At 41.8% G+C, this 26,029-nt stretch overlaps 1 protein-coding gene across 1 annotated transcript in view; it reads right to left on the bottom strand.

Moving 5' to 3' along the window:
* Window positions 1–26,029, bottom strand: part of PTPRG (protein tyrosine phosphatase receptor type G) — a 408,244-nt gene that overhangs the window by 103,241 nt on the left and 278,974 nt on the right. Inside the window, exon 6 of the mRNA XM_075762295.1 lies at window positions 9,783–9,849. Within this exon, the coding sequence (XP_075618410.1) occupies window positions 9,783–9,849 (67 nt within the window). The remainder of the gene's footprint in view (window positions 1–9,782; window positions 9,850–26,029) is intronic.

Below are 26,029 nucleotides of genomic sequence, written 5' to 3'. Positions count from 1 at the left end.
AAAGGTCGTATTTAATTTGATTGGCTTATTTTTATGCAGGAAAAAATTGGTTGGAAAAAGCGCAAACTCAGTCACAGGATTTGATTTCCAAATGCAGCACACATACATCTTCACAGCGAAATGACACGGGTTTTCTATTTAAGAAACAGCCTGTCTCTATATGGAAGCTGAGCACACAGTGGACCGCTACGAATCTGAAAGAGTATTTGAACATGCAAACATCCTCTGCACGAACAGCCAATGACTATACGTGAAATAGATGGAAGGTAGAGGCACATTTTGAAAAGAGCTTTCCTCTTGTATTTAAGAAAAAACGTTTCAGTTAAAATTAACAATTTAACTATTTTTAACTTTTATAACCTTTTATTTAGAATGATGGAATCGCTTAAGATGCTGGATAAACATTCTGTGAGAAACTGAGAATATGGAGTATCCCTTTATCAAAGGATGGCAGGAGAACGAAGCTCATTTTACACTTTCAAGGATTTTTGTGCCATATGCTGACAATATTATATTTTAATAATTAATTGTTCATCAAAGGAAAAGATGAAGAACAGGGATGCTAAATTCAAAGTTATTCAAATTGCAAAAATGAATAATGCATGACTTTTATATTAAATACACACTGTATTAAGTAGTCTACATTTCATCCAACTCTGTCTTTCATTTTTAAACATTTTGAACTACAATATGAATAATCAACCAAGGGAAGCTTATTTAGACAGAGAAATACCTTATTTGAATGCAAACTGGAAGTATCTGACTATGATTAAATTTTGGTTATCAATTAGGGAGGGTTTTTTCCTAAGCATTTGGAAAGTCATAGTCAGCTGTGAGAAAGAATATTTCTTGAGGAAAAAGTAGCTTTGCTAATACACAGTTTAAGTAGGGCAGCGTGTACTTGATCTAATTTTTCATGGCTACAAGCAATGTTGTAAGTTTTCATTAACGAATTCCAAAGATTAAAATAAAAAAATACATATAATTGGATTAAAATGACTACTAAACCAGATGATAATCAATTGATTATGCTTTAATAACCTAACACTTCTGAGAACAGACCATTCATTTGTATCGCTTCCATCTAGATGCACAGTGCAGAGTTTTAGAAACCAGAGTCACAAACAGATCTTCACGTGAAGCTTAAAAGACAGGAATTTCAGGACCTTACCTCCCATATCCTTCAAAAGCATATACAAACAGTAAACGCTATGAAGCTATGTTCCTAAGAGCTTGAGACAATTTTGAAAATGGGATTTTTGAAGTCATGTCACTTTTAAAATTTCAACCTTAAATTGGTTCTTGTTGCTGGTAAAACTGTACAGAGAATAATTTGCAAGCTAAGCAGCAGCACTCCCGAACGTGGTAGAAATATTTTATATACATATACATACACACATATGTGTGTATATATAAATTCCTACAAAATGGGAAAGAACAAGGTTGGAAATAATATCAAACCTTTCTTCACCGTCTTTTATGACCAGCTCCTACTTCCCATTTTCAGGTCCTGGGATGGGCACGAGTTGTGGGAACAGACTGAGCAGGGTCAGGAGTTTCTAGGAGGGGGAAAGCGGACAAGGCTGGGAACTACATGATCTACAAGACAGCATTTGCTGCCAGGTACTAGGAAATAACTGGCAGACAAAAGCAAGAGAATGCACCAGTGAAAACATACGTTCACCTGCAAATACCTGCGAACCACTGCAATCAATGCTGCAAAACTGATCCGCGAGCCACCTGCTCGTTCTGAAACAAGAGCCCCGCAAGGAAGCAGTCGCTTCTGCTGCTCCTTGTCTGACTCCCATCTCAGCAGACAGACACCCAAGCAGAAAAATAAACCACCAGGAAATTGCAGCCCCAGAGATCGTGATCCTAACGACAGGCCCTCAAACCAGAGGGCATTCCTCTGGGAAAGCAACAAGACGCGTGCTGCTGCCGCCCCAGCTCCCAGGCAATGCAGGAAAGAGCAGCACCCAAAACATCCACTGAGATGCCCCACTAAGGCAGTACAGCCAGTTTTATCGACAGTTAACAAACAACGATTCTTTGTTTACAGCACCAAGGCTCGTAAAAAAAGCGTTCACTCTAATATTTCCAAAGGAAAAAATTAGCAAGTACCACAGACTCCTTGCTGACAATTAAGACAATGAATGTGACATTTAAACTACTGAGGGTTGCACAGCATAAAAGGACAATATTGTACTTTAAGTCTTACATTCACAGAAAAGAATTAACAGAGCCAGCTGGTAATATATCTGACCCTCCGATACAATATTCAGGCCTACATCCCAGAACAGCAATGTTAAAAGTAACGCCTGGAATATGCTTTGTTTGGGCTGGGAAATCTCCCCACTATTTTGCACGGGACCAAGGGCCATTTTTTGTACAACCCAACCCAAAGGCAGAGCAATTGCAGGCACGCTTTAAAAAGCTGACCTATTTACACTCTATTTGTCAAGGCATCACCACTAGATGTGAACTAATACTGAATTGTGCACAATAGTTTTCCAAGCAGAGGAGAAAAATCAGATCTTAAACCAGATACCAGTAGTGGATGTCCACCAACTATTGCAGTCTTCACAAGCTGATGCCAACAAATATTATATTGCAAGAGCATCAGTTGAATGTTTTGAGTTCAAGGACTGACTTGCTAAAAATATATTCTGTAAAACGCTGGATAAAGATAGACCTGAATTTTAACCAAATCACTGTAGTGTAAGAGGCTTCTTGAGATATGCAGGTAAACAGCGCACAACTATCTGTGATCAAAACCCTTTTTAAATCTAACAGGAACTTGGATCGGAGATCACAAGAAAATAACTATATGCCAAGTCCATTTATATCTCATGGAATGCTTTGGGACTTTCATCATGCTTTTCTGTAAGAAAACAGGAACTTGGCTGCATTGAAAACAATATCTTAAAATGAGCTTATTTCCAAAATTAACGTATGTGCAATGCCTGATAGGTGGAAACGTTACCCAGCTACACTTTGAATAACTGAAATCTGCAATACCAATATGAAGAGCTTTGAAAGTCTCCCAAATTTGTTAAACAATGTTACTGCCAATTTCATTTGCACAATGAGCCAAGTCATTCTAAAGCTTCTGCATTCAAACATTTAAAAAGCAAACACACAAAAATAATCAAAAGGACACCATGCTGCACACCCACTGAGCTAGAACTCCCCCAATAAAGCAGGCTGCACACCAGAGCCAGGGACCGGACCCACGGTGGTGATGTTAAAGATGAGATTACAAATATTATATGTTACTTCAATTGAAAACACCAGCGGATGAGTACTTGCTGCGTAAATCCAGCACAAAGAGCCATTTCTGACAGTCCTCTGTACTCAGGGTAATTCTTGTCATTTATTGTGCTATTATTTTTCTCACTTTTATTCATTTTTTTAAAAACCAGTGCCTCTGCTGAACAAGGAACCGTAAGGACACAGAAAGCACAGCATGGTGGGGAGGAAGGGAATGAGATAACACCACAGTCCTGCAGACTAATTTAATCTAAGACAATCAGTGACTGGTACAAAAAACAGGAGGAAAGAAAAAAAGCAAGTCTCCCATGCAGGGGGAAAAAAAAAATAGAAATTGAGCATTTCCATGCCAGGTGTCAGTCTCAGGCTTAATTTTTCTCACTCCCTTTCTTAAAACAGCTTAGGAAGAACAGGTTGAGCTGGGGAGGAGAGGTCTTAACTCTTTAAAGAAGTAAAAAATAATTTTGAACCTTTAATGCTTAAACACTGCTGAGGCAGGCTTGGCAGAGCGGCTGTTGCCATTCCAGACCGGGTTGAGACTTCTCCAGGTTTCACAAAACCTAACTGGAGGCAGAGGTACATGTGGAGACAAGGCTGGAGGGACACAGAGACTAAGAAATGCAAAATGGGCACCAGTGACAGGAGGAAAAAGAAACCGTGATGAGGAGTTTAGCGGGGAAGAGGATCCCTGGAGCAAGCTGGACCCTGGCAGAGGTAGGGCAAAGTGAGGCAGAAGCAGCCAGAGGAGCACAGGCTCTTCAGGTACATTCTGACTTCACCACCACTCTTCTTGGCAGATGTCCTCAAAACCCACCGGCAAAGCACCCAGCTCCCTCCCCCTGCAGAATGTTCACATTCCCCATTAACCTTAATTCTTAACTTTTGAGTTCTTATCACTGCAATCGTCTTTTTATTAGTTTGAATTAGCTTTTTCCTGTGCGATACATTAATTCTGTGTCAGCTTGCTGGTCTTTGCTCAGCTGTGACCAGCTTTCCGCAGAGCAGACAGGTAAAGGACCAGAGATTTCCAACACTTCCATCATTTCTTCTTTTAAATGATACAGACCCCTGCAGCTATGCACAGAGCTGCCCTATATAAAGGTGTGAACTTATCACCTCCGCTCTCATCTTCATTTCCCACTTCCCTCCTCCTCCCCTTTGCTCCACAGCAATCGTGTCCTGGCCCCTTTCACATGGCTACTCTGGCTGTGAACACAAGAACAGATCAGAAAACAAAAGAATATATCCAGATCATCCCCGAGGAAAAAGGAATGCTCCTCCACATTTCCTCCTCAGTTTAACACATCGCGCTGCTCTCCCTTTGATGGCCTTCCTTGTTCCAAATTGGGCTGCTGCTTTCTTCAAAGTTTTTACTTTAAAAGACAAGGTCCCACGGTATCACATCTCACCCTCACCTCTCTCCCCTGCCTTTCTTCTCTACAACCCCTGGATATTTGGTGCAGAAAGCAAACAGCTTGTCAGGTGGTGTTATGGTTAAAGTTAAAAACAAAAGAAAAAACCTGTCATGCTGCTAATGGTGTTTTCTCGTTATTATGCCTTCTGGTGTGACAGATCCGCAGGGTAACTAACACTGTCTGGATTGCTTCCTTTTTGGTGCTGATTTATTTTAACAGGTTATTCACTGCCTTTTTGCCTAGGACAACTGGAGAGATGTGCAACATATTTATTCTCTATCCTTTTTCATTATTAAAGCAATTCTGTTTCTACTGGATTTTGGTACAGTCTCCCCAGCAGCCCCTGAAACTTTGGTGGTCACCACCAACTTGCCTGAATGCCTCCCACCCATCTCGAGGGAGACCCAAGATCACACTCTGCTCCACGCTGAGCTTAAGTTATGGCATTTTAATAATACAAAGGCAGAAGAAAAAAGCAAGATTTTTTTCCCCAAATTCCCTTTTAAATAAACAAAGGTTCCTCTCTTCCCCTCACCCCACCCCACGTTCACAAACAAGCAACAGATGCCATCGATTCACTTTGTACCTAAGCTTTTGATCTGGCTGCACTTTGATTTTCAGTGCTCGCTTTTGACAAGGAAGGGAATAAGAGCCCCTTTTTTGTGACATTAATAGAGGCTTTTCTGCTGTGGTAATTTATTTGTGCTCTGCTAATAATTTTCTGCTGATCCGTGTAGATTCTTGGTGACAGACACAGAGAACAGGACAGAGCGACAAAACATGGTTTCCATCACCCTGAAAGATTCTCCGGGGGCCTGGGGTAGCGTGGGCTGGGCTGCTGCTCCCTCTGACAACCCTTTGCCTGCAGGGTAAAAGGGGACGGTGCAGAGCATCCGTGCCCAGGCTGGGAGAGGGCAAATCCTGCACAGCCTCCAGTACCGGGCGCTGCCCTCAGGACTGATGTCGGGGAAGGAGATTCATTTTAATGCCTTTCAGGCAGCTGGTAGGAACAAGGAAAAGGCATCTCTAAGAGGCTTACATACAAAACGGTACTAAAAAGGGCAAGTCAAAGACAGCAGAGGTGGGAAAAAGCAATGTTACCGTGCAATAGCTCCATCCCGCTAGGTGCTCCTCTGAGATCTTGCTGAGGCATGTGGCAGACAAAAGCTTTAGTAGCCATTTTAATGCAAATCCACTGTATGAGACACAACTTGGTATTTCATGTTCCCCTATTCCAACAAGGGCACAATCGTTCTCTCTGAGGCCTCAGGAGCTGCCTCAGCCCTTGCTGCTCTGTCCTGCCCCGTGCTCCTCAGCATCACGAGGAAGGATGAGGAGCAGAGAGGGCTCAGGGCAGGGCACCCAGCTGAGCACGTCAGCAGCAAAACAGAGGCAGAAAAGTCTGATTTGCAGCACCTCGACCAGGCCACGTGTGGTGCAAGTGCAGCCAGGCACTAGTGACTTTAGTACTTTAGCTAACGATCCAGCTTCAACTAAGGGTGTGCATCATCCCACCAGCGCCAGCATCGCTGGAGACCCTTCCCACCAGCTTTTGTGATGAGAAGAGCATTTGAAGAGGAGCTAAAAAAGACCCCCAGCGGTCAGAGCGGAAAGACACTGGCAAGTCGACATCAGAAAATTCGTACCACGCCTGCCCGTACTCCACGCCTGCTGCAGAGCGAGGGCTGCACGCTCCCAGCTGTCAGTCCCTGGCGGGCTCCGTGGCAGACGCACGCTTGTGGCAGGGAAAGCAGGAGTGAGAATAGCAGGCACCTCGCTGGCGGGAGGTGTGACAATTCCTTGGCAGAGCACAAAACCAAAAGCAATTTTAAAATCAGCAACAGGCATCTGACAGCTCCGAAAACAGCCTCCTTGGCGCTCGTGTGCCTTTACAACGCTCTGCGAGGGCAGGTGCAGGAGTTGGGGAGCACTGACGCGATGGGAACGTACTGTTCGGCAGGAAGATGCGGGGCAAACCCGAGAGCATTATCATTGATCCAAACATTGTTAGGCTGTTTGGTACATCACTTCCTTTTCCTTCCAGCTAAGAAACTTTATATGGTTGCTCATGTAAAATTAAACTTAATGTGGCATTAAGATTCTACAGAATTATGCCTGGAGATGAAGAAACAAAGTGAACTCTGAGTAGCGACTAAGCCTGTATTGATTTTTATGCATGTGTTTCTCTGTCATTGTTACTAAGGCTGGCGACACTGTGAAGGGCACAATTATTTACGTTCCATCAAATTAGTAAGTAATTCAAATCCCTGACGAAATCTCAAGCAAAAATTGCTTTCATTTCCGCAGAAAGTCGTTCTGACACTTAAATTGTTCACTTACCCCCGGAAGGGCACTGTAAGTATATGAGAACTTCATAGAAAAATAAAAAGCTATGCAAGAAAAATGAAAAAAAAAAAAAAAAAAAATCAGCTAACTGAGGGTCACTGGATCTGTCACCATCACGGGGACAGTATGGGTGCTCTATACTGTGTGGTGCAGTGTGGAGTCCTCACACAGGACCAGGCCTTCTGGTGCCAGCACAAGGCAAATGAAGAAACGAGGATGAGTGTTTCTCTGGGTGTGTAATTTCCTCTTTGAAAACTGAATGATTGCAAGGAAGGGGTGACCGTCCAGCCCAGCTCAGCAAGGATCCTCTGCCAGTTGGAGGGAGAGAGATATGGAAAACCAAGGAACTTTACTGAAATAGGCACATTGAGATGAAGCACATGGGATGAGCAAAGCTGAGAGGCTGGTGATCTCTCCAGCCAGCAGAGGATATATGAACATGGTCTAATTTAAGAGAGATGGTTATCTCAACATTCATATGTATTCTTGATTTCTACATTATAGGCACGTGTCTCCGTATTGTGAAGATCACCTAAAAATAACGTGGGCATGAAGATGTTATAAAATGCAAAGAAACTTCAGGTTTCAATTTTGCCTTTCTCCAGTTCCTGTTGTTAGATCCCTGCTTGTTCTAACCACTCTATTCAAAACACACAAGAGTTTTCCGCTATATTTCAGCCAAAAAGTCTGTGCTGCCTTAGGGTCCCAGTTGAATGTAGCCAAATTGAAGGCAGGAAGAACCTTTTCGGATAAATTCATAAAAATATGCCCATGGAAGATGTAAGTAAATTACATCAAGAAAAGAAACGAGGATGTCTGGAATAAAAGCTCACATCTTTACTATTATGCTATATAATAACATTAAAAGAGAAATATGATACGAGAATTCTTCACTGAAGCGTTCCATCAATATTTAACTTAAAGAGAACAATTTCTTTGAACAACTACTTTGTAGGAGGAAATTCCCTTACTCTAGCCACCAAAAGAGCCTTAGAAAAGGCCTTTAATCAGGGCCTTTGAAACAGGAAGGAAAGCAAGATTTTCCTCTTTTTCTTCCTTAATATTTTGAAAAGGAAACAAGCTATTGAAATATATCAAGCGATTTCCTTTACTTGAAACACTAGCTGCCTTCTGTGCATTGTGAGCAAAACAAAAATAAACGCCTTTTATCCACCCAGCTTTTGCTGTGGGTAGGCAGCACCAAGACGGACCAACCATTATGTGGTCAGGGAATCACAGCCCCGGGACAGTGTGGCATCCTACCAAAACCATTATTTTTGGGAAAGGAATAACACTCTTAGGAGACACCCTTACGATTATCCACTAGTGACCATTTTGGCTGCGGCAGTGAGGAGCAAGAGAAGGAGCAGAAAAAAAAAAGACGACGAGATGGCCAAAACACTGTCGCGCTCGCAGGGGGTAGAGAGTCTTGAAATAGAAGGCAGGTAGAAAACAAAGCTAAAAAGAGATCCTGGTCCAGTTAAATGGCAGCTTGACTTCAGCGCCAAATTACACAGCCGCTGAAAAAGCCTTGCAGCCCAACTCGTCCTCACTTTATTTTTGCTAGCCTGTTCTGTTACCCAGTGGGAGCTAAATAATAACATCTATTTTTGTGGAAAACAACACAGTTTTTCAGCTCAGTGTGTTGTTTTTATTTCACAGCAGAACACTGCAATTTATAAACAGCAAAACCTATGGAAAATTCTCTAAATGAAGGACTTTATGGTATGTTATCATTTAACCCCTATTTTTCACTTTCATTGGATTTATTGGTGTTCCCAGTTGCAATGTTAAATGACTCTGAAAGTAGAGCAATTAATCCAAAATCCTATTTGTTTTAATCTAACACTGTCAACTAGTTTTAGGTTTGCAGTCAAGAGAAAAAAAATGTTTGTTAAGCTCTACGGCACTAGCTAATGTCTAAAGACAATCCTCAGGAAAGGTGCAAAGATGTTTTATCACAGCACTATAGATGGGACGGAGATTTATTACAGTACCTAGTACCATTCCAGCAGATGCCTTTTGAATTACAATGAGATTATTAAAACTTTACAAATCATTATATTAAAACCTGACAAGAGTACTTTGGGAACTGGAGCATCTTGATGTCACTGCTAATGATGCATTACCCATGATAAGGTTTCAGGAAAATTCCTAAGTAAAAACTGGTTATAAAAGTATAAAATATATTAATATTTATTTCAGTACCTGCTATAAGTTCAAGGATAATAGGTTTATATGCATCAGAACAGCCGAACAATCGTATTTATGTCAGCATTAGAAAGATGTTCATCTGCTGCAAAGTTTAATTAATTTTCACAGATAGTTAATTTTCTGTTTCATTATCAGCTCCCTAAATTTGAAAGACAAATAATTTATAAACAAATAGAAACTTCAGAGAGGAGTATTTTTAGAGCAAACAGAAGATAAATAGCAGGAGTGAAGCATCAACGCTGCCTTCGAAGTACTAATATGAATGATATATTGTAGTAGGTTTTGATTGATAACTTACACATTCTAGAGCACTGACTGAAAAGAAACAAATTGTTTACTGTTAACCCCAACCCATTTTCAGGTAACAAATGACTCCGATCTTTACCAATCAAATAATGGCTCTGATGCCCTTAAACATCAGTGAATGAGGAATGTGCAGGCACGCTGCGTCCTTCCAGGGGTGACCTGATCCCTTAAGGACAATATTCCTGCCCTTCTCCCCTTCCCAGCAAGAAGAAAGTTTAAGCAGCTACTTACCGTGATGTACGACGCCCTTCAACCCATGGATAATGGGATCCAGTGCTGAATTGTCCCTCTGACTGACCTACATGCAAAGGATACAGGATTGGTTACATCTATTCTGGCATCAGGCAGAACAGTCTCAGTTTAATCTTCTAAAGAGAAAAAAAAAAAAAAGATGTTATCTAACAAGCTGCTTAGTTCTCACAGTTACAATGGCTCTTCACCAAATGCCAAAGATACATGGCATAATAAAATAAAGTAAGGAAGGTTAAATCAAAAGAAAGCGTCCTCTGAATTCATTAAGACATTAGGCATATTATCAGCCCAGCAAAGCCTAAAAAGAGAGAGCTGATTTTTCTCCATCTACTTCTGCTCTCATAGAGGAAAACTGCTGTGATAAACAGAAGTTATCTCAGACCAGTTCATCCCTTACTGATATGGGAATAAATCTGGTGCTGCCACTGAAATCAGTGAAGCTGGACCCCTTTCAGCCGTAATGGAGCTGGGCCTTGGCATCTCTTTGCTATTTTTTACCTTTATTTAATTTAGTGCCACTTGGACAAAGGGGAGGGAAAAAAAGCTTTGTGAGAGGATCTAGAAGAAATCTCTGATTTTTGACAAAGCAACTGCCTGCACTGCCAGACCAAAAATTGGTATCCTGCAGTATTTCTGCCATCACCCAGCCATCGCCCATGTCCTCTTCAATGGTGAGACCCAGCACCAGTGAGAGGAGGGGAAGGACGCAGGGAAGATTAACCCTGATGATCTCCACAACTTCCAAATTAAACCTATCACTTCAGTCACTTACTTGTAACACAGCCAAGGAATTTACAATAAATAATGAAATTTTTTTTTAACCGTTTGCCTCTTCAGAGGTATTGAAGGAATAATTCACAATTTCTGTGAACGTGTTCCATTATTTAAGATACTTGCCAATTTACTTTTGGGAAATAAATACTGGCGTGTACCTCGTTTGTGTGGTACGTCTTTTTTTTTTTTTTTTTTTTTTTTTTTTTGCCACCAGTCAGTATCAGAAGCCTGAGCAGTGTTGATCATTTTTGGATGGACTGCCCTCAACAGGCAAATACATCGAATGCAAAAGAGCTCCTCTGTACTTTGCTGCCTGCCCACAATCTTGATGTCATGAGGAAAACCAGAGTTTAATCACTTTATGGCCATGTGTTAATACATGAGGAAAGGAGTGGGGACAAAAGAAGTCGTCCCTGAGAGAGGACCTCATACACAGCGGGGAACACACTCGTGTGAAGCGCAGAACCAGCTTGGAGCATCCTCTTAGGAAGAGGACATCGTTGACTGCAGCACATCCAAAAAACTGTTATTGTAAAAAAATCACAAATTTTAATGGCCTGAGAACTGGAATCCACTGGCCCAAGTTTCACAAGCACAAGCATGTCTCGTCCTTCCTCGCCATGACTAATTAGGAATCTCAGAAACCTCATTATCTTCTTAGCCAACTGCATGGAAAAAACCCACAACAAAACACCTTTTTTTTTTTCCTGTTTATTTGGCCTTTGAACTACTCTGCTGCATTCAGGACACATTTTCGTGCTCTTGTCTAGAGACAACATGGTTTGTTTTGGGTTGGTGTTTTAAATGGAAATTGAAGATCCTTTTCTCATGACAGTACTCCAGAACTTGCAACGACCAGGTAGGGCAAGATATGCCATAAAATTTTGAAAGTAGCAACAGCAGCTTTGAAATATATATGGCTTAGATGTTACTGGCAATAATATTATTAGCCCTGAAGGCTGTAAGCTCTTTGAAGCATGAACTTTTATATGCCCAAAGGGGTGATTTGTACACTTTGGATTCTGTATAAATAATAATCATCGTACACTGAACCCAATGACCCACTTTGTAGGTTCTGCCTGGCTTCTGGCAAATCGACAGCAAATACTAAAAATGCAAAGCTGTTCCTGCATCTTTTCCATTTATTCAGGTTTCTCCAAGCCATGGCTACCTCTAAACGCCCCCCCCCCCCCAATCATTAAAAAAGCTACCAGCAATTTAGTACAAGACTGTAAGAAAAACTTGCACTGGACTTGAACAATACTTTATTTATTGCTGCTTAACCATAAATTGTAAAGAGTTTTATTTTGTTTGCTTTGTTTTTATTTCTGGTGACAGCTGCAATCAGTTTGCAGAAAGCAAACAGATGGAAAAAATCCTAAAGGTTAAAACTCTTCCTTTTGGGATTTTCTGTCAAAGTAGATCAATTCTTAACCTCCGCCTTGGCAGCACCCCTTTAATCTGCTGAGGTGGTATGCCTATACAGATCCAGCTACGCAATCTTTTTGATAGCATATTCTGCACATGTGCTGTGTTCTTCAATAGCACGAAATCAACAGCCACATATTTCTTTGGGGGCTGGAAAGCAAATGCTCCATGCATCTGTAATCATGTTTTCTCCGAGGGTACAGGGAGTGGGATCTCATGTTTCTTCAAAAATCACATGCAAGCAAGTACCACTTGCGGAGATGTCCATTCAGACCTGTATGGGATACAGTATCATTTTCCTTCCAGATGCTTTTCCCCTTTTTTCCTTACATCCGCATGCTGTTCTCCCACACCTCACTACAACTGGTTCAGGATCTTGGCAATACCATTAGAAAAGTGCCCCAAAGTTTCCTCATTTCATGGAATGGTTCAGGCTTCAGAGCAAAACTTTTCTTACATCTTTTTTTCTTCAAGCTCTTAAAAAGCCCCTTGAATTTTTATTTTTTTTCCTCCACTTCTCTGCATCCTTTTTCTGCCTGTGTTCACAGAGAAAACGAGGTTTCTGAAACCCAAAATGTCAAGTTCTATCCCCACTGCTGTACATCTCTGGTTTAACTGGCCTGGAGCTACCATGCTGGTTGAGATCAGAGATTCACCCACACAAGAGTCCTGTCTCTGACAACAGCTGATACTTAAAAGAAGGAAAAAAAGGACAAAAATCTCTAGAATAAGAAGTGTCCTTCTGACCTCCTTTATGATTCTATGCCACGAAGCTTAAGCTTATATCCTACAAACTGTTTTTATCTTTCTCTGTTATATAATCTGTATTACAGCAGTGTGTTTGTTACTATCTTATGAATTTATCCTGAAGGAAAACAGCAAGGGATTCTTCAGATTGACTCTACATGCCATATTTCTCATGATGCCTTGGCTGCAGAGTTAGAGAAAGACCATACATCTGTAACCGGGTCTCAGCACCTAGGCTTCGCCCAACTCACGCCTGCCAAAGCTGAGCAAAGCTTTGCTTTTCCTGTGAGAGGAGAGCACAATGAGTTTCCCCTTCCTCCTTCAAGAGGCTAACACAGAAGAAACCTCACGAATGAAAAATTCTCAAGCACAGAAATTTCATGCACCAACACAAACCTGCTATGGTGCTGGTCCTGAGTGCTCTGTACAGCAAGAATTAATGGGACAGATGGAAAACCATCCTGAAATTGCCTAAAATACCCACAGTACCACTACTACAAATGTTGTTTCCTGAACAAGATGCTTTTGCTCAAGACTGACTAACACTCTATAGGTCTGCAGTAAACAGGATAAATAATGCTTGCGTGCATCATTTATAATTGAAAAATGCCTGTAATCCTCTTCAGCAAAAATAAATAGGTAACTATCATGCTAAGCGCAAGGGAAAAATAAACACAGAGATATCATTAAGCAGTTTCCTGTGTTAACAGAGCTCTCACCATAGGGTAAATATGGGATGAACATGACATGAGGAAGCAAAATCTCTTTGTTTATCATACCCTTTGGGTGACTTCGATACCTAGTGCACATGCCATTCCGAATAGAACGAATGGCTTGATGTTACCACAATGAATATAACAAGCATTTGTAGGAAAAGGTAAGGCACAAGTGACCCCATTCTGCAGTCATAAACCAGAGATGTTCAAGTGAAGTCATGGTGGAAATCATTACCCTAGACAGGTTGCATTTACTTACAGCTCCTGCATCTAATGTGGGGACTGAGAAATGATTCATTCCTCAGAGAACAACAAGGCTGATCAGTCGTGAACTCTATTGACAACAGCATTAACACCTTTCAACAGCACATCTTGTTGTCCCCTTGCTTGAAAGTGTTGCTCCTACAGCCTTACCCTCACAGTCGACAGGGTAGGAGGCAGGCCAGGGAGCTAAACACCTTCTCATAATAATGCCATTAATACTCCAAAGAGGAAAGTTCCAGCGAAGGAGCAGAGCAGGAGTGTGACGAGAGGACAGATACCACCAGAGCCAGGCTGATCATGCTGGTACAGTCACCAAGCCACAGCATGTAAAAATAGACTTTACTGTGCAAGGTACTACTCTACAGAAAGCCCCTGCATTACACCAGTACTAAGCTCAGCATGTCCTAGCGAGTTTCAAGAAAACCCAAGCAGTTCTCACTCTCTACCATTCATTGTACATCAAGCAGCTGAAGCGCTCTGCTCGTCTATCATATAGGACAAACCCAGAACCTCCTAAAGTATCTGATTTTACAAAAATCCGCAGAGTTGTAATGTGTTAAAATTTGTACCACATGCTATATAATTTAAACCATATGCTAAAGTCATATAAGTAAACCATGACCTGTCTTTCTGCTGGAAACAGTTCAACAAAGCAGGAAAAAACCAAAAACATCCTAGGCAAAAATTTTGAGCTTACAATGCTTATTTTAGGAACAATAACAAACAAAACCAGAAAAACAGGGGAACCCCCGAATACACATCCAGGCATCACAGAGGCCACACAGCAACACCAGACCTTACCTTGGAGACCGCTGCCCAAAGGGCCAGACTCCCCTCGCTTCCCATTGCTCTGGGCAGCCTGTCCGAAAGCCAGGTTATCCTCCCACCAACCAAGACTAGAAGGGCTGGGGGAAGCAGCACAAACTCGCTAATGATCCCTGGTACCAGTCACCTTGTGAAGAGTGGGTGTATAGTAATAGCTTGAACAGCTCAGGAATAAGGAATACACTTTCCTTTTAAATGCATAGTTAAATAGATCTGTTACATTGAAGAAAAGGGCCTGGGTGAAAAAGAACAGAAGAAAACCCACCTATCGGGAGTGATAGGAAATACAAATTTCTCTCTCATTTCCACCTTAAAAAAAATTTGGCATTTACACTTATTAAACTGTCATAAATTTGCAGCAACTGCTTTCAAGCTCATTAAATGGGCTCACAGACAGTATTGCACAGTATCTCAAAACGAAGGAGAATGCCACAGTCGGCTATATTGAAAGGTAAAATGACATGCATTTTGTGCTAGTCAGAGGAAAATGAATGGCAACAATTTTGTGATACAGTACCTGAGCCTTTCCCCTCCGAATAGTGATATAATTTACTTTTCTTTCCCACTGCAACATTTGGCCCTTGACTTGGAAACTAAATCTTCAATCTATCAAGCCTTACCCATCTGCTAAGTAAAATGGCCAAGACAATCTGCATGCCTTGAATTCGATATAGCCAGCTGCTCCCAGAGAGCTGTGGCATTAACATCCAGAGACCATCCTCTTGTGCTGTAAAGGACGGTGTCTGCCAAGGATGAATGACTACATACTTAACCGTGGCAGCTGAAGCCAGTGACAATGGCTGACACAGAGAGATGCCAATGTGTCAAATTCTACTTTCAATTACAACGGTGAAAGTCAGGGGTAATATTCCCCCCGACCACACGCCTTCAGCTCCCATTCAGCTTGTGGTTTAAGATCTACAGCTCACCAGCCAAATACTCCAGTCTCCAAACACTCTGTACAAACAACTAAGAAGAAAAAGAAAACTATTATAAATTAACTAGGTTGCAGAGATTAAATTGTCCTGCAGGGTTTCAGGACAATCAACACGGTTAAACAATTTATTCTCTTATCAGCTCAGTAGCGTTGGACAGACGCCAGTCCTCAACCTCTACGGGAAAGAACCTGATTTTCACTGTTTTAGAACAGAAATGAGAAGAATCCCATTAACGCGAACATTATGCCACACAATATGTATTTTAACATCACAGCAACAGCATTTCAAAGAATCCAAGATAATCACAGTCGAAAGAAACGTAGTTTTCTCAGCAAAGGGGAAAGTACTCGGCATATTGCTTGTGAAACTCTTCAAATTCATGTCTTTGGGGCCAAATTATTTTAGAGCTAGCTTATGGGTTGGGTAGATCCTACTCCTAACCCTTCTGAACAATGATGCTTTAACCCTGCATTGGTCTGCAGCACTGAGAAAGGATATACATCCTGGCTTTGTGGTGTGCACTCTTTTGCTCTGCGCAAAGCTTATTGTCTCACCTCTCCCTCCTCTCCCTTTTGAAGTCCATATTGCAAAAGCTGGTTGTGAATAAATATCTCATTTCTTAAACATTTCTGAATAAAATGAAGTGAAAGATTTCAGCCAGATCTGGAATGTGGATGAACAGATATGAAAAGTTTACATGTGCTTTGCTCTGAAATACTGTAGGAAGTATTTATTTAGACCTTTTGGGGAGAACTGATGGGTGAGAAGGGATACTGGTCAACACTACAGCACACTGAGCTATCTGTGAAGGCAAGAAAATGCCTACAGAGCTCCCAACACAACGATAAGCTAGATTTGGTGCTCTAAGTTTTTCACCTTCACAAGCACTAAATGATCCAAGAATGATATATTCCTGCTCCTCCACAGATGATATTTTCTTCCATCTCCCCCATATATGCTATAATTGCACATCTTCCGTACGAGCTGATGCAAAAGGACAAATCTGGCCAAGAGCCTGCAGCCTGACAGAGGTGAGCTGGGAGATAGGAAGCATTTGCCGTGTAATGAATGGACTGCCCAAAGTAAGTATCCTGCAGAATATATTTGTAAGAGAAAACAAGAAATGGAAACAGTCCCCTTAATACTTCAAGTTGCTGCTCATGTGTAAAATCAAAGAGAATAACAGGTACCCAGGCAAGATGTGACACTGAACCTTATGCTGGCACACACACTATTTCACACAGATATTGCCATGACCTTTGATTTTTTTTAAAAATGTGCATTAGAGCTGAGATCGCCTTTGCCTACGGCACCTGGTTTCAGGTTCAGTGATTTGAAGGCAAATTCTGTTGAGTTAAATCTGGGTTTTGGCCTTCAGGTGTTAATAATCTTCCTATGAATGAAAATACACTGAAGTCAGAGAGGTGCATGCGCTGGCAGAGGGGATGTTCCTAGATGTCTCATTCACTATGTTGTTTGAAAAGGGGAAAAAAAAGTTAATGAATCTTCCAATGATTATTTTAAATAGAGTAATGGGTGTGCATTGATCCTTCTAGCTAATTCCACTTTGAATAATAGATCATTCTGACTGAAAGCTTGCTAGTGATGTATTAACTTCATATTTCAGCACAGCTTTGGAGGGTATCTACAGTGAGATATTAACTAGCAGTGCCAAAACCTGCACTTTTTCCTTTTTTTTTTTTTCTTTTTGAAGTCCAAAATAGTTTTAAAAGCTATTGAACTGACTTTGGGGTCGGGCATTCTGGCTGCCCCTTGTCTTTGGTAGAGTGTAATGCAACTGCTCACAACCGCAGCTCCTCTCAGCCTCAGCTCACCCCCTCTGGACCCGAGTTAGTTACAGACATCCTGGGACAAGGGTGGGACAAGCTAGGTTATAGATCAGCAACTTCCACTTTCATTATGTCCAGTAGGGATCCTTGAAAAGACAAGAAGCATCAACACTCACTTTACACCAAAGGTTGGCTGAAATATCAGTGTTGGATCTTAATACACATATATCTGAGGAAAAACAAAAGGTACCTGCAGCCCAAAAGCACCATCTGATTAGCAGCAACAGAATATCTAAGATACAAAGCTCTGTAAAAGACAAAAATGTAATTGCAACACAGAGGAGAGACAGCTTCAGTGGCAGATTCTCAAAGCCGGGAAAGCTTGATTGATAGACTGTACCATCTGCAGCTGCGCAAAAAAAGGCTAGAGTAGCTGCAAGTTTATTTAAAGCAATTTTGGTGCACTGAGCCTACTTGTTCTCCTTTGAGAAAATAATATGATTTCTTCATAGAGCATGTAGTCTACTTATTTAAGCAGCACTGTGCAAGATCTCTCAATCCTACCAGCAGTTCAGCTGGAAAAATGACACACCAGGGGGTAACATTTTATCAGGATGGAGGCTATTTTATAAAAACTGCCATCAGTTATAAACTGTTCTCACCATCTGAGTTTTTTAAAAAATATATAAATAAAAAATAAAAAAAGGAGTTGGGTCTCTCTTAGAGTTTCCACAATCTGTCCAATTTACGGGAGTTTTTAGGTAAAAATAACCATTTTGACCTAAGTAGGGAGGAAAATGAAATGGTGTAATGAAAAAAATATAATGAGCACTACAGCCAGATCATCCCACAGCACCCACTCTTTGATATACAGCTTCACACATTTGGAGAGGCTAAACTCAAAACTGTGAAACCAAGAATGGAAGTTAGCTTTCATTTTCTTCTGCTCCTGACGAATTCGGTACAAACGTGTGCAACTGAGAAAAAAATTTCTTCAGCTTTTTTTTAAAAAAAAAAAAAACAAAAAACAAAAAACAAACCACAAACCAACAATGAAATCTGTGGCTAAACAAGAAAATAAAATGTGCTGGGCAAAACGCAAAGGGTGGAAGGGAACAGCTCAGATGGGCTTCAGGAACCCCAGCATTTTGCAGGGGTCTTAAATTTAATTGCTCCAGCTAAGCTTGCCTAGGACGCAGCAGAGTTTTCCAACCTTTTTCCTCTCATCCAGCCAACACAAAGGATTTTGGTGAGAGAGGTCACGACAATCACCCCTTTAAAATGAAGAAAAGGAGTTATCTCAGCTTCCCAACATCTTTCATTCATTCCACATGAAAAGTTCTCCTTTTTTTCTCTCCCAGCATTGCCTTCGGCTCACTTCCCCACAACAGCAGCGGCTCCCTCCAGCCCGCCAGTACAAGATGACTCAAGCTGGCGTCTATGAGTCACAAACACAAAGGATGCAGAAATGTCAATTAAGTTACACAGCCACTTCCCCAATGACAACCACACCTCAGTTCACAATTAAATTAGAAATCCTGTTGAATTAGAAAAACTGTTGAAGGGCAGAATTTTTATCTCCTGCTTTGAAACATCAAACACCAAAGTAGTTTGGCTTGCTGTTCCTTTTACCTCATTTTTAAGGAGGTTGGTATGAACTGACCTAGTGAAACTGCTGCAGGAGTTTTTGCTACAGCAAATTCCCCATGTCTAATGTAGCAGCTGCGGGCTGGAAGGACTCTCGGGCTTCCAGGCATCTTTGCAGTATGAGAACCCAATGTTAGACCAGTGGCATTCATCAACAGCCTTCTGGCACAAGAGGACAAGCCTGTCAACTATGATACGTTTTTGTATTTGTAATTCTCTTTCAAGCAAGTTCTTCCATTTTTACTTATCTTTTGTAAATTTTCAGTGTCATTTAAGCTCTTGCAGATGTGTGCAGTTTTGCAAAATGCTATGAACTTGCACAGTTCAGTGCTCGTGGTACGTAAGGCAGAAAGCACCAGCTAATCCTCAGAGTTTCCTCACTTCTGCCTCCACTCTCATTTCTGAGTTTCCTCCCTCTTCCATCGCCCACCTGCCACATCCTCCTCGCTCTCTCTTCCCACCCAGCGAGCTGTTTCTGTCTCCTCCAACGCTACAGCATCCCCTCTTCCCAAACCGTTCCACATACCCCCTTGCGCAACTCCGCCACCTCCTCCTCTCCACCCCCCTGCCTCCTGCATCACCAAGGAAGTCCCTGTGCCTTTCCACTCCCACCTGGATGTCCTTCATGGAGACAGGGAAAGAAGTAGCCTCAGCTACCGAGTGGGCTCGTCCACGGGAAACTTGGACACCAGCAGCCAGGGTGCCAAGGACTCCACAGCTAGTGGGCACAAAGTGCAGGTGCACCAAGAGCCAGGTCGGGTACCAGCAGCAAGGCAGTCACAGCAGTAGAGCTCCGAGAAGCAGGTAAAATGAGGTAATCCTCATCTCAATCTCCTTCAAGCCACTGAGTTAAGAGTGGCAGGATGTGGCCTGCAATTTTCTTCTCAGCTGCTTCTAAGCTACTCAAGTTCCTGCAGCAACAAAAGTACAAACAACAAAGTACAAACCCCCCTATTTCACCTGGTGTAACACTACACACAATGGTGAGGATCATATGTCAAGCTGTTTATTTTTCACGTGGTTAGAATGACCCAATAACTCAAGTAGTTCCTTACAAAAACATTTCAACGGGTATCATGGCTAGTGTTTAGAGGAAATGGGGAAATTATTGTGCAGAAAAAAAGCACTTAGAATACAAGTGCATTAAAAGCCCAGGAAACATTCAGTTTGTGGCAGCAGTCTCTTCCTCTTGAAATACAAAGAAATACAAAAACTAACATGACATGTACGCTTGTTTCAAGATGTTCTACATTTCAGCAGTGGCAAAGTGAATGCTATTCAATCACTGCGAGTAGGTGATAGTCTTAAAGCCACAGAACTCCTCAGGATGCTCTAGCCTTCATGCCTCCACTCCACGGGCTTCTTACAGCTTTCTGGTGCTCCTGTGGAGCGTGACCCATCTATGGAGGGAGTTTTCAAGCTCTGTCTCTGGTCAGGAAGCCCTCCTCCTACACAGGATATAACTGCAAAATCGCAGAATCTCAAAATCTCAGGGAAAGATATGAGAGAAAAAATAAAATGCAACTGAATCTGATTTAAAACAAAATTTAAAACACGGTTAGAACAAAAGGTGCTCTTTGAACAAGTCTAGTCTGACCCAGAGCAGTGAAGATGCTTCCTGCAGATGGGTGCACACAGGAATGCTCTCAGAAAGAGTCTTCCATCTCCTCTTCTCTTACACACTCTCTGAAGCTGCTTGCCAGAGAACCTGCCTATTAATTTGAGGTATTTACTTCCTTCTTTTTAACCTCTTCTGTTCACACCTCAGCACTTTAACTCCTAGGTGTCCACAGATCACCTACACTGGTTATGATCCTATCACCAATGCTGCGGTCAGTCAGCTGGACCAGCCGGGCTCCTGGCACATGCTTTGCCATGACCCCAGCTTTGGTATCCACCTCTAGAAAAGTCTCCTAATCTCTCTTCTCAAAACCTGGCAAGCTGCACGGTCCTTTGATGGCACCACCCTCATATGACCACCTATGACTGACACCGAAACCTACGTTAGGCTTTCCCTGCCAAATGCTTGAGCTGGTACGGAGTGAGCTGAAAAGCCAATGCTCTGTAAGGGCAATCCTCAGAGGGACACGTTCACTGCCAGCTTGCACAGGCAATTCTCCCCAAAATGCCTGAGACCCAGTTTGAATCCCAGCCCAGCTGTAACATGCATACGAGGAGCACTGCACTGACAGCTGCTGGGAGGATGAGAGGGTTTCCAGAGCTAACGGCAGCAAGCACCAGCGCTTGAAAGCTTGATGCTGCAGCATCCCTGTAACCCCAGCACACTGGTAGGACACACCCGCATTTGCAGCTCTGTCTACACAGATTTAAGAGGAGCAGCAAACGTTTTAATATATGGCATGATAAGGAAGGCTTAAAAAATCTTCTATTTTTAGGGGTAAAACACCAGTCGTATGCCTCAGATGCAACGCAATCAGTAATGAAGGAAGAAAGAGGGTATTTTCTAAAAGGTAGGCATAGGCTGGGCACTTACGACATAAACTCAGCATTAAAAATATTGCTTCTGGTACAAGAACAGCTGACAGAGATAATCTCCATAGCTCAGCATGAATTTATATAGCCTTTCAGCAACTCTATTAGACAGGTGTGGTAGCAGCCAGCTGTACTGCATGCACAGACCAAGTTTCTCCAAAACCCGAGCCCATATGGCCCCGCAGCACACCGAGGTGGTGCCACCTGCCCGAGCATCACCCCCCTCTCCCACCACCATCTGTCCGCAGAGGGGTATCAGCATCCATCTGAGGGGTAGTGCAGAGCACGTCTAGAGAACGAGCAAGCTCAGACTCAAAAATTATGGATGTTTCCATCCACAACATGGGGACCACCAAACGGCTCTACCTAGACAGGTTTAAAAGCCAGCTTTACTTCCGGCCTTTAATTCTCTGCCCAAGTTATGAGAAGAGACAAGTCTAGCCACAAGGCGGGGTGGGCCGCGTGCTATCAGAGGAGGTAAGCCTATTAGCTGAAATATAATAAATCTCTGAAGATATCTGGAATAGCAGAAGGCAACAGTTTGCTTAGCCATATCACTGGTAATGAGTTGGCAAGAGGAAAACATTCCAAAATGTTAACCTAAAGTTTAATTTGACTGGTATGTACTTTGGGAGAGTACTTAACAAGACCGGTTCATTCAAGATGGGGAACTATCTGTCTGCTCATGTCTTCCACGAAATGCAGCAGGATATAAAAGCACGTGTTTTTAGCAGTTTGGAATACAAACTGCAGGAAAAAAAATAAATCTTTGAACAGTGACTGATGTAGTCTAGCCATGTTTCACACAAGAGCATTTCAAACTATGTAAGATGTTTTTATAGGATTTAGATATGATAAATAAGGTTTGCCAGGTGGCAAGGTAGGTGGGGGGGGGAAGGAGTAAGAAAACAATTTTATGTTGACTCCTTCTACTACACAGGCATGTGCATAATGCCATACAAACCACAGATAAAATACACACAAAAAATTACTAGCTTAGCTGTTAGGGTTATGGAGCTTTGCTTTCTAATCAACGCTTACCCATACAGCTGTTTTTAAATATTGATCTGGTAGCACGATCCTGAGGGAAAATAAATCTCAAAAGGGGTGATTTAATTCAATCATCCTGATTCCTGCATAACATGATCCTATTTCTTCAAAAACCCAGACAGCAGTAACTTAAGTGAAGCTTACAGATCAGCTAATATATTTACAGCCTTAAAATAACATGAGACAGACTATAAAATACACTGAGATCCAAAGTTAATCTGGTTTAGCAATATTCTTGCAGCAAGTAAAGATGAATTTTACGCTGAAAAAAATCCATTTTATCAGCAGCAAGACTGAGCTTTCTAATAATCAAGCTACTTTCTAATGTGGTACCTCATTTTACTTTACTCATAAGGAACAGCTTGCCAAATCTCCAGTTAGGCTTCATTTGATACAGTACAGATGTTGCAAAACCAATACCTTCTTTCAGAAAGTCTCTTTACTCTTGATAATGACTACATTACAATGCATTTTTGATGCGCAGAAATGGTACGGTTACAATCAGCAGCTAAATACTTTTCTGATGGTATCAGCCAGGCAGCTTTTCTTTGGCTTCTCAGTGCTCCCAGAGCTGTGAAACAGTTGCAAACACCGTAAGCTCATAGGAAAAATCCTGCTCCATCTTGCAAGCCTCTGAAAAACGACTGTTCAGAGGTGCTGTGAACAGATTTAAGCAATCTTTATTTAACACACATTTCAAGTTTCGGCATAGATTAAGATGGTGATTGGCATTCTTGACTCTCATCTATCTCCAGTAGAGCTTAATGTGTGTAAAAGCACATCCCAGCTTCTATGCTGGTTTTGTTCTGGGAACTCTGACACAAGCACACCTGAAATTAAAACAAAGGGGGATTTAATATTAATCAAACCGGGACCATTTAGCTCATTTCAGACTCATCACCTCAGCCAGATTAGCATGCTTTTCAGTGAATCTCAGATGTAGAAGATATGTCTGAAAGCTACTAAAATTACACGGTGAAAGGGTTCCCAGGTTTACACACCCTCATCCCCACCCTATGAACTCAAAGATTTCTGATTTAGATTCACAGGAGGTAAAACATCAGATACAAGGATTGCTCTGGGCAAGCCGCCATATCGGCTGCAGAATTATTTTGGGGGGCGATACGCCATCAGCATTATCAGTTAAGCCATCAGCCATACATACAAATGTCTACCTCTGTACAAAGACATAAAGAAAAGGACCAGACTAGACTCTGATTTACTTTCATTGCCTTTCTTTGACCCCTGGAAAGAAAACTACCGGCTCAGAAAACCCTCGATAATCATCTCTCCCACAGTTGTCCTGCAGCACAGAAACTACAGATGACAAAAACCAGCAACAACTCAACCCTCCGGCAGTAACCTGTAACACTGCATTTACAGTAATTTAGGATAGATTATAATTAAATTACTGAGGGATATTTTCCTGCATGCTCACTCTGCATCACGTGTGACGTACAGGAATGACACAGGAAAGCACACACATCATTGGTAGTAACTGGGGTGGTGCCCACACGGACACACCAGCCTGACACCAACCTTGCTGTCCCCAAAAGGGGTGGGCAGCGCCCTCTGCTCCCAACCGCTCCTCTTCCCTCCCTTGCACGCTTCCATGCCTTCACCTCACATACGATCTGGGAAAAACATACTGGCATTTCAGCCAGACCTGTTCTGTGATTTGGCTAAGGATGGACGGAGTGGGCACCGCACATGATGGCAGAATTAGGATGACCATGTAACCACCTCGCCGATCGTACAAAAATGGCACGTTCCATTTATTTGTACAACGTGAGCCCTAAGTGATTCTTACATCTCACAGCAACCCATTAACAAAAAGAGACTTTGTGAATGGAGTATCTGGGTAAACACTTCAAACAAATACATAAATTATGCATAGTCGGTATACTTTTTCTACCTTAGGGATCAAACTGAAAGGAAACTAAAGAATTATGTTTTATTTGTATTAAAAATGTATTAGCTGCTGTCCGAGAAGGTTTTCTAGAACATTTGGTATGCTACCCAGGAAATTCTGTCTGAAGTTTGCATTGTTTATTATTGCCAATACTAGGAGAAAGTTGGCACTGTTATATCTGAGAACTACAGTAATAATTCTTCAGGCAGAACAGCTTAAATTTAATAAGAATAACTTTTTCATCTGAGCCAGAAGATCTAAAGGCAAAGGAAGCCCCAATTTTACCCATCTATTTTATATATTCAGACTTTACAACCAATCTCCCTTTTATGGTACAAAGTGAAACTAGGCAATCATTTATGAATAGATCCCGTGCTCACCTTCACTTAAAATGTGCCATAACACTAACTGGTAACCAGAAACATATGAAGACTCTACAGTTTCATGGAAGAAACAGAGGATGAAAACAAGTGTAATTTTTCTAAGGGGTACACAAATCCTCTGCAGCGTCCTGCAGAACTGGGCAACATGGGGCCTGAAGAGCTGGAGTTTCCTGATTGAAATTAGATTACTCCATCTACGTCCCATGAATGTAAACCACATGTAATATACTTGATTAGTCCTCTGAGAGACAAACAGGGTAGGAGTCCTGGATGGCTACAGAGAATGGTATTTGCAGAAAAAGAAATCAAATTAAATTTAAAAAAGAGGTAGGCAGACAGGCATAAAAAGAAAAAAAAAAAAGTCTTCCTGGAATCCAGGCTGGATGTTTTAACAAGAGGCAGAAAACAGGGACTCATCAGAGGCAGCTGCTGTGTTTGGGAGAGAGGAGAAGGGAAAGGACATGAACATACAGCTTTACGTCTCCTTTGATTCTGTACCTAAGACCACTTCCAGCAAAACTCTCTGAAGACTTAGATAGAAAAAATAGATGCTTTATTTCCAGTTTCTCTCACTCTTCTCTTTTTCTTAAACAAAAAAGGTCAAGTCAAAATGCACCAGATTTGGAACGTGTCAGAAGGATGGGGATGAGGCAATCGTTGCTATCGCAGAGCAGAGCAAAGGTACTTACACCGCAAAGAAAACAAGCCACGTTCAACAGCTTCTCAGTGCTCAAAGACACAAAGAGAGACTCTGCAAGGGGCTGTTGTGCCCCCCCAAAGCAGACAGCAGGCAAGGGACAGGAGCCTGCCTGAAGGCTGGGGGTCCCTCCACTTTGAGCCAGCTCTCACGGCACCCCACTCTACGTCTGCTTTGAGATGTTTGATACAGGGACAGAGTGATGCATCAACAAAGCACGCCAGAGTAAAATGCAAAAAGCATTACTGTAGTTAGAGAACTAATTTGTTTTTTAGTCTAATGGTTATAATCAGCAGACTTCCTGAGTATCAATCTTCCTGAACCACAGAGGGGGTGAGATTATAGACTGACGACTGTAATTTTTACATATTAGACATCTAAGTGTCATTTTCAGGACTCTGGTAATGAAAACTCCGCAAGATATTTTTCTATCAATTTAAAGATTTTACAGCATGGCTACAAAAGTGATTATTTATTTTTTTCTAAGACAGGATATTTATAAATCACAGAGAAGTAAATTACTGTGTTTAAGAGACTGACATTAGACACTATAAATATTCCT

The sequence above is a fragment of the Balearica regulorum genome, chromosome 10 (assembly GCF_011004875.1).
Source record: "Balearica regulorum gibbericeps isolate bBalReg1 chromosome 10, bBalReg1.pri, whole genome shotgun sequence".
NCBI classification, from domain to species: domain Eukaryota; kingdom Metazoa; phylum Chordata; class Aves; order Gruiformes; family Gruidae; genus Balearica; species Balearica regulorum.
This window is presented reverse-complemented; position numbering and strand designations above follow the sequence as displayed.